Consider the following 9,409-nt stretch of genomic DNA (forward strand, 5'->3'; position numbering starts at 1 on the left):
GACAAGCACAGGTGTTCCCTTCCTCTGGTGTAATTCACAGCCCCCGAGGGAAGATAACTTTTCCAAACCCTCTTTGCATTGCTAACTTTAAAAGCAGGCTTCTCCCTTCCCCCAACCAGACCTCACTGGAGTAGGGCTGGGAGGGGAAATCCACAGGGGCTGGGAATTTTTTTTTAAATGAAAGACGCAGAGCCATCTAGCTGGATGTTAATATTTTATTAACCGTTTCATAATCAAAACAACCATTCAAGAGAAACAGGGGTCCCTTGCAATCTCTTGAAGCCCCGACCACCTGAGTTAGAGCGGACGCTATGGTACAAGAACAAGTTGCGTCTCTGCGTGACAACCGGGTTTGGTTTATTATTATGGCAGCATCTGGAAGTCTCTGGGGTTTGTGCAAAGAACTCCCCCATAATGGCAGTCTGTTACAGGAGCAATTGCCCTTGTACATTGGCAGAAATAACCTCCTCTGGTTTCCAGATAAGCCGACTCATAGGGCCTGATAGAAAAAGGCCATTCAGATGTACCGCGCCCATCTTCTATTCTGAATGTTTGGCTAATTAAGAAGGGTCTAATTTTCCATGGCCCTGGCGATTTATACCATCATTCACACAAGTCTAAAACCAGTGTAAAACACGGCCATTCTGATCCGGTTTCCAACCATGTCACTCGGATCCCTTGTTTTGCACAGATGTAAATGACGGTGTAGCAGAGAACCAGGCTTGCGGGGTTAAAGGTTTAAAAGCGCCTCAGTGACTTAGCCCTTGGGCCCACACACACAAGCAGCACCGGTTTAACTTGTATACCGCTCTAATTAAACTGATGCAATCTGGTGTGTGGACACTCTCCTCACCTCTTAGGATGCACAAGCTAAAGCAACATAAACCAGTTTTGTTCCACAGACAAAACGGTGCTAGTTTAAATCAAACTGGTACAACTTTCTGTGTAGATCAGCAATAAGGTCAGATTCTCCAAAGGCGTTTAAATGCCTAACTCCCACTGATTTCAATGGGAGGTAGGTGCCTAAATATCTCTGAGGATCTGCGCCTAAGTCCCATTGAATTCCAGCGACGTAGGCATTTTTGAAAATTTTTACCCGTCGTGCCTAAACAGAGGTCAACAAAAAAGTGGAGGTGTGTCAGTTACAGCTCTCCCCATCGTGTTCAAAAACAGCTGCCTTGTAAGAAACCCCTTGTGAGAACAAAGAGCAATTTGACTGTTAAAAAATGACCTGTAAAGAAAAATAAATGTGGTTTTTTTGCTTCCTGATTATGAGTTAAGAAGGCCTGAAAAGTTGCTTTTTTGTTACTTTTTCTTCTGCTTGTTTTGTATATATTAAGGCCTTGGCTACACACAGATTTTATACCTGTATAACTAGGTACACTGAAGGGTATGTTTTTTTTTAACCAATATAGTTATACCAATACAATCTCTAGCAGTTACACTGGTATACAAAAGTGCCTTTCACACGTATAACTTATTCCCCTTCCCATATGGGAAATAGTTATACCAGTATAAGCATCTTTATACCAGTATAAATGGATCCACCCATATAGTTAAACTGATACAACTTGGGTGTGTGTAGACAAGGCCTTAAAAATTCAGATCTTGTCTTTCCTGGGAGAGTCTATGGAAAACTTGAACTTGGAGGTTTATGGCGGATAGCAAGGAAGTGACACATCGTTTCATTCAGAAGGGAAGTCCTGACGGTTTTCAGTCCAACTGCTTAAAACGGTGGTTTCGAAGTTTTGAGGGAAAAGGAGTTCACAAATAAAATCTCTTTGAAAGGCTTTGATACCCCTTCTGTTGGAGGGCTGAGAAAATTCCCAATCCGCATCTTTGAGTCCTCCAGGGAATCTGCCACCAGAAACAGAGAACTACACAAAACTTGACATCCCCGAGGAAAGAGGCAAGCAGAGAAGGAAAAAAAATCCATCCTTTCCAAGCCCAAACCTCCCAATTCTTCTGGTTCTTTTTATCTATCATAAAGAAGAAAAACCACACAAGCCTATTTTTTCCCTTTGCAGGCCACCTTTAACTTAAACAATTGGGCCCTGATCCTGCAACCACTTGGGTACGTGCTTCACTTTACTTCCATGAGACACCAAGTGCCAGCTCAACGAGGAATAATTCAATTGGGGTCGGGGTGGGAGGGTGGTGGGAAATCTCCAGCCTCAACTGAAAACCAAGTCATCAAAGAAACAGGATCCCGCTACAATCAGGCTGGGGACAAGGCAAACGGGAACAGCTGGGCTGATCTGAGCAGCAGGCTCGCTAATCTGAAGCCAACAGAGTTCCTCATTTTTTTATGGTTTACAAAGGCTGCGGGGACAGTCCAGAGGAACTGGTGATAGATCATGATACGCAGTTTTCCTCCTACAACCTCTGTGCATTAGGATCCCATTTGCTCCCATGGGCTGGAAGTTTCTTTGCAGAGAATCTATGTATTACCCACCCAGTCGGCTCTGTTTTTGTAACGCTGGGAGTTATTTTATAACATGGAGCTGCAACAATGCAGACCAAACCCATCTTTCTCTTTGTGCCAGCAACGTGAAAAAGGCCTTGTTGCTTTTATTTGATCCTTCTTGGCAGCTGGATGAAGCCACCAGCCCAGTGCCCCTGTGTTTGACTGGCCTGGTCTGTACAGAACTTCATTTACAGGGAAAGAGGAACGGAACCTGGAGCTGTTCGGACAGCTTGATCCAATACACCAGAGAACATTGAAAGCCTGAACATCTTCCCATTCCTACAGCCCCCCCACCCCTCGAAACAGGCTGCAAGGGCCCCCCACTTGTGTCAGGATAGGAAGCCCCCCATCAAGGCTGCCCAGGGACCTCTGCTTTCTGAATGAACTCCTCCTTGTGGGTGCCATCACAGTAAGGAGGGGATTTGGTGTGTTTGCACCCACACAGCCAGGCGCTCTTGGCCTCCTCCAGCTGGAACCTCAGGGGAGAGAGATCTGGGGCCGCTGTTTTATGGGATCCATCACAGAAAGGCTGTAGAGCAAAAGAAACAAAGCAGTGGTTTTACTTGGCGCCACTGTGCAACGAGGGGTGTGGCAGGGCTGCTGGGAAGGAGAGACCGTTTCACGGAGCTGGATTAGCTCCATCTAGCTCAGGTATTTAATCAGCCTCCCATCACCATTCTACCTGAGCACCTCATAACCTTTAATGTATTTCTCTTCCAGCCCCTGGAGGGCAGAGCACAGATGGGGAAACTGAGGCACAGAGCGACTAAGTGACATGCCCATGGCCACACAGGAAATCTGGGGCAGGGAAAAGAATTGAAGGCAGGTCTCCTGCATCTCAGATAAGTGCCCAAACCACTGGTCCATCCTTCCTCTTAGGAGGAGCCGGAGATCCAGTCTGCCCCATATCGGGTAAAGATCTGTTTGCATTTCCAAGCAAGAGGGGAATCAATACTGGCCTCTGCATTTTCTCCTATGCTTTCCTTCCCCCACACCAGCAGAGATCACCAAAAGATAACCGAGGAAGCGTCAATGTTTTAGGCCCCCCTCAGTATACAGAGAGCCAGACGATCGGTGACACTGCAGCTCACAACACGTCATGACGTTAATTTCACCTGCTGGATTTTGCACTGGCTCCTAGTTTGTACGAGGGAGGATCACTAAACGGGAGGCATTTTCCCCACGGCCTGACAGAACGTTACAAATGGGTGAAACCTGACCTTTCTTTCAACCCCTCTTGTCTCAGACAGACTGTCAGCTCTTTGGGGTAGGGACTGTCTTTATGTTCTGTGTTTGTACAGCACCTAACACCATGACTGGGGCTTCTTGGTGCTACCGTAATACACCTGATCAATAAAGTATTTAGGCTCCATACTCCAGTTATCTGCCAAATCAGGCCTTCCGCATAATAATAAACCTGATTGACTCTTCCATTATTCCAGGATTTAACGGAAACCCTATAGCAGAAACCTCTTCAATCCCCCTACAAAGCAGGTATTTCTCCAAGCGGGAGATACCAACTGACACAGGTGGACAGGGAGATGTTCCTATTAGGAAATGTAATGTCCAGAGGGAGAATGGGATAGCTGAGAGGTGACTCCCATTTATGGTTGCTGTCTGCTTGTAAACAGCAACATGAGCATTCACAGGCAGAGGGGATCAGAAGAGAATAAACTTAAATGCATTTATTACTCTCTAGATTTTAACTTACTTCACTTGATGAGAAGGGTTGCATGGTATAAACACACAATGATCATGACTGGGGCCATTAGAGGCTAATATCACATAAATAATAAGAACTGTCCCAAGCAAAGTAATGCGCATTGGAAAAAAATAATCCCAACTACACACACACACACAATGGTGGGATCTAAATTAGCTGTTTTACCACTCAAGAAAGATCTTGGAGTCATGGTGGATCGTTCCCTGAAAACATCTGCTCATGTGCAGCAGCAGTCAAAAAAGCGAACAGAATGTTGGGAACCATTAGGAAAGGGATAGAGAATAAAACAGAAAATATCATAATGTCACTATATAAATCCATGGTACATCCCCATCTTGAATGCAGCGTACAGTTCTGGTCGCCTCATCTCAAAAAAAGAGATATTGGAATTGGAAAAGGTGCAGAGAAGGACAACAAAAATGAGGAGGGGGATGGAACAGCTTCCGTATGAGGAGAGATTAATAAGCCTGGGACTGTTCGGTTTAGAAAAGAGACAACTAAGGGGGGATATGAGAGAGGTCTGTAAAATCATGACTGGGGTGGGGAAAGTGACTAGGGAAGTGTTGTTTAGCTCTCCAAATAACACAAGAGCTGGGGGCCCCAGATGAAATTAACAGGTAGCAGGTTAAAAAGCAACAAAAGGAAGTACTTCTTCACACAACGCACAGTCAACCGGTGGAACTTGTGGCCAGGGGATGTTGTAACGGCCAAAAGTATAACTGGGTTCAAAAAATAATTAGATGAGTTCATGGAGGACAGGTCCATCAAGGGCTATTAGACAAGATGATCAGGGATGCAACCCCATGCTCTGGGTGTCCCTAAACCTCCAAATGCCAGAAGCTGGGGCTGGACGCCAGGGGATGGCTCACTCGAGATTGCTCCGTTCTGTTCACTCTCTCTGAACCGTCTGGCACCAGTGACTGCTAGAGACAGGATACTGGGCTAGATGACCATTGGTTTGACCCAGTATGGCCAGCAGTGGGAGTGAAGCTGCCTCTCCCTAACTAATTATCAAGTATTTCACTCGTTGCCTTTCAGTGCAGTGTCTGGATGCACTTGGAATTTGGGACCTCCGCAATCTCCAAATCAGAGCAGCAAACAGACCCGGGTTTCCTACAGACCCCGGCTTTCAAAGGGCAGAGAAAGGCGAGTATCTAGCCAGATGGCTCAGTGCCTCGGCACGTCATCGCTCACAGCTGGGGGGAACTCATGCTAAAATGGGGCCACACTTTAGGCTTCAAAATATTTCCCTTAGAAGCGCCTTGCAGAGGCATGGGCCCGATCCTGAGAACACCTTGTCTTTAGCTACCACCAGCTTCAACCATGGGACAGTTACTTAAAGATAATTTAAAACATATATTTTAATATAATCATGTTAAGCTTCATGGCACAAGGCAATTAGAACTGATAAGAGCTAGGGTGACAACTAGGTTATCCCAAACATGTCCACTGGGGGGAGGTATTTCTTGTTCCTTCCTCTGAAGCAGCTGATGTTGGAAGCAAGACCTTGGACTAGGTGAAACGGGTATATGGAAGTCCCATAGTCTTCAGAGTTTTGCATGAATGCTGAAGGAGGTCATGTAGGCCAATGAAAAATGCTTCTGAGCTGGGTGAATTGCTAAGAAGCTCGGGGAGTGCGGACATGAAGGAGAAACCACAATGATTTGGGAAGTTACCTGTTTCTTGCTGTGGCCACAGGCACACCACGCGTAACGCTTTCCTGCCTTCAAATCCACTTGGTATGGGTGTTTGGCTGCAATTGCCGGCCGGGAAGGGGACGAAGAGGTACCTGAAGAACTCCTTACCTGTGGAGGAGGAGGTACGGTCAGGGACAGAGATCTGCTGTAAAGGATCTGTCCTATTCGGTTAAACTCAGCCGGGGAATCTTTGTTTTTTATAAGATCTCATTGTGCGTAACACCTGAGGACTGGGTGAAACTAAAAATCTAAACCAGGAGCATAACAACAGGGGGTAGCCAGTCTACTGCCTAGGGCACTGGAATGGGAATCAGGAGAGCCGGGTTCTACTTCTGGCTCTTCTGTGCTTGTTTCCCTTCCTACCCTTTGTCTTGTCTATTACAGACTATAAGTTCTTTGGGGCAGGGAATGTCTCTTGCGCTGTGTCTGTACAGCACCTAGCACCCCGAGGCCCCAGTCGCAGCTGAGGCTACTGTAATATTAGTGTGAATATGTTCCCATAGAGAGAGATTAACAGGGTTTTTTCTGTTATCGGTGGGAGATGCCATAGCAAAATGTTTTCTTATGTCAAGACATCCCGCAGATTTAAAATATACATATTTTACTGCCAGTGACATTAGCAGTTTTATGATGCCTGAAGCGCTAACGGCTTGGGAAAGGGGTTTATTAGCCTGAGCTTCTCGAAAGTAATAAACTCCTTTTCCCACCACGTGCAGAGCCAGAAAACAAGCAGCAGGGCTGCGAGAGGAGGAAAACACACTCCAGGCTGGATTAAGAGATCATATTTGCCTCAGCAGAGAAGCACTTTTGAGTCCTCTCAACTTAATCTTGTCTCTTCTTTAAATTTTGATCTCTCACCAGCCAGACAACAGACCGGTCCAGCCTAAAGCTCAGGAGAGCTGGGTTAGTCTCAGCTCTGCCTTTCTGTGCCGCTTTCCCTCCCATCCCTGCTGCGTCTAGTCTATTTCAACTGGAACCTCTTTGAGGCAGGGACTGTCTCTCCCTGTGTGTCTGGGCAGCGCCCAGCACAATGGGCCCTTGACCTTTGTGGGGGCCTCTAGTCACAGAAATAATCACTGAATTTATAAGCCCGCCACCAGCTCCCCAAAGAACCGGACTCTCATTGCACAGCTTGATTTCCCCACCGCCCTGCTCGGCTAGCATTGTATACCCACTCGACACCGGTGCAAAGGACTACGCAAGCCAGGGTGGCAGAGGGATCAGATCCTCGGTGTTGCTATGCATTCAAAAATCATTGGATTTAAAGAATAACTAAATCAAGGAATTGGGCGGTTGAGGGTTATCCGATTTTTTGTAGAGGTAGCTTTTTAAAGTGATGTATTGTTGGTGTTTTAAATATAAAGGAATAATACCTACAACAAACACCAAAGCAGTCTATACCATACATACATACCACATACAATAAACACCAGACGACCACATACATACATGTTATATATCATAGGCAGAGATTTTTCAACTCCAAATACCTTTGCAGCACAAATCCTGCTGAAAGTGAATCAGTCTTGTGCTCTTAAGTCATTGCATGGGCATCAGTGTTTGCAAGATCAAGGCCTTTGGGGCTTATGAAAACCCCACCCCTAGAGAAACACTGGTCTCCCTTCAGAGCAGTATGACCTGGTGGATAGGAGATTGGGGTTCTATTCTTGGCTCTGCCATATGATCTTAGGCAAGCCATTTCCCCTCCCCGTGCCTCAGTTTCCCCATCTGTAAAATGGGGATAATGACACTGAGACCTCCTTTGTCAAGTGCTTTGAGCAAGACAGATAAAAAGAGCTAGTTATTCTATTACAAGAAGTTTATCATCAGTTTCGATATGGGTCTCAGCCAATAGTTTATTCCTCCATTTGCTCTAGGACAGTGCTGTTGTAGGGGAAAGGGGATATGTTTTTGTTTTGACAGGCGAGCAAAACACAATGAATTTCCCCCCTCCATCCCCATGGTAAAGCGCGCTCCAGCCCTTTCTCTAGCTTTTTCATGTAAGATATGTCTATGCTTCGAGCTGGATTGGATGCATAAATCCCCAGCTCGACGTCCTCATGCTAGCTTGGATGGCGCTAGTGCATGACAAACAAGAGTGTAGCTGCAACGGAGCGAGTGGTGGGAGAGGCCGCTAGCCACACCATTTTTAGCCCACTAGCTGCTTCACAAGCAGGGAGGGTCTCCTCAGGAATCACACCCCCAACTCACAGCATAGATGTACCCTGAGGGTACGTCTACACTCAAGCACTGCCGCTACTTGCTACAGCTATTTACTATCCCTGTAGTAAATCCATCCCCTGGGTCGATGGAAGAATTCTTCTGTCCACCAGCGGTGACTACCCTGGGCTTCGGCTGTCTTAACTACGCCTCTTGCTGTCTCAGGGAACGGGGCATTGTGGAACAGCTGTACGGTGACCAGATGTCCCGATTTTATAGGGACAGTCCCGATTTTGGGTTTTTTTTCTTATATAGGCTCCTATAACACTGTCCTGATTTTTCATATTTGCTGTCTGGTCACCCTAGACAGCTGCTGGAGGACTGCTAGGGGTGACACAGGTTATGCAGTGTTTACACTGGGTCTGCCTTGACCTCAGTAGGTTGACCGCGCCGTTCGGGGAGGTGGTTTTTTTTTACTGCATCGCCGTAACAGGGCACTCGGGCTGGCCGGAAAGAAATCTGAGCCCAGACGCACGCACAGATAGGCCAAGGCCGGGGCGACTTACGTCAACCACGGAGCCCAGGCCTTGGGTGTGAACAATTCACACCCCTGAACGACCCAGGGAGGCCGACCTAAGTTTGAGGTCTGCACGGTACCATGGTGGGTCTCAGGGGGTGTCCCTAGGCCCTAGCCTAGTAAACCTCATGAATCAAATAATCCCTAATGATGGGTGAAGGGCAGGCAAGGGGGGGTTGTTTTGCCAGGATGACGCACACACTTTTCAGTCTAGGCTAGAGCCCAACCCTCTGGCACATGGGGAACCCCCTGGAAAAACAGGAAAAGGAGGGGAGTTAGGGGGCTAATTGAGGGGGGTTCCCTCTTTTCCCACCCCCCTGAAGATCCACCAGCAGCCCTGCCCTGGCCTCTGCCCCGTGCGCTTACCCAGCAGCCCGCCGCCCTAGCGCAGGCTCCGCTCACCCGTGTCACAAGAGCAGCCGGTCTCTGCAGCGCTGACATGCTGGCTAAGCGGGGCGCGCAGCCGGGTCACCTTCCCGGCTCCTGCTGCTCCGCAGCCCAGCTCCGCCCCGCCGGAAGGCGCAGGCAATGCCGGGCCGGTTTGCAGCCGGGGAGCTGGGCGAGCGGCAGAAGGGTTCCACCTTTGTGCACGGCGGGCGTCCCGGCCCTATAATGCAGCCAGCCCGTTGCAAGGCAATGTCGTGTGTAGTGCAATGCAATGCAATACAGCACAGCCAGCCCGTTGCAATGCAATGTCGTGTGCAATGCAATGCAATGCAATGCAATACAGCACAGCCAGCCCGTTGCAATGCAATGTCGTGTGTAGTGCAATGCAATGCAATGCA

General features: G+C 47.8%; 1 protein-coding gene across 2 annotated transcripts; it reads right to left on the reverse strand.

Moving 5' to 3' along the window:
- Positions 1 to 218: 218 nt before the first annotated feature.
- Positions 219 to 9,117, reverse strand: CISD3 (CDGSH iron sulfur domain 3). Of its 2 annotated transcripts, none has more exons than XM_024215280.3 (3): positions 9,027 to 9,117; positions 5,867 to 5,995; positions 219 to 2,996 (listed from the first exon to the last, which is right to left on the reverse strand). In XM_024215280.3, exons 1-3 carry the CDS (start codon positions 9,063 to 9,065, stop codon positions 2,817 to 2,819), a joined length of 348 nt encoding a protein of 115 aa, XP_024071048.2. In that variant the 5' UTR covers positions 9,066 to 9,117; the 3' UTR covers positions 219 to 2,816. The 2 variants fall into 2 exon arrangements, with proteins under 2 accessions (XP_024071048.2, XP_024071047.2); XM_024215279.3 differs by having other exon boundaries at positions 8,991 to 9,117.
- Positions 9,118 to 9,409: the final 292 nt, after the last annotated feature.

This window comes from Terrapene carolina, unplaced genomic scaffold (genome assembly GCF_002925995.2).
Source record: "Terrapene carolina triunguis isolate 2854851 unplaced genomic scaffold, T_m_triunguis-2.0 Scaffold193, whole genome shotgun sequence".
Lineage (NCBI taxonomy): Eukaryota > Metazoa > Chordata > Testudines > Emydidae > Terrapene > Terrapene triunguis.

What these genes read in the sequence shown, in the direction of transcription:
- CISD3 (XM_024215279.3), bottom strand. Translation starts at nt 9,065, where the DNA reads ATGTCAGCGCTGCAGAGACCGGCTGCTCTTGTGACACGGGTGAGCGGA. An exon ending in CTAGGGCGGCGGGCTGCTGG is followed by an intron (nt 5,996 to 8,990) that starts GTAAGCGCACGG and finishes CCTCCTCCACAG; the next exon opens with GTAAGGAGTTCTTCAGGTAC. An exon ending in GTGGCCACAGCAAGAAACAG is followed by an intron (nt 2,997 to 5,866) that starts GTAACTTCCCAA and finishes TTTGCTCTACAG; the next exon opens with CCTTTCTGTGATGGATCCCA.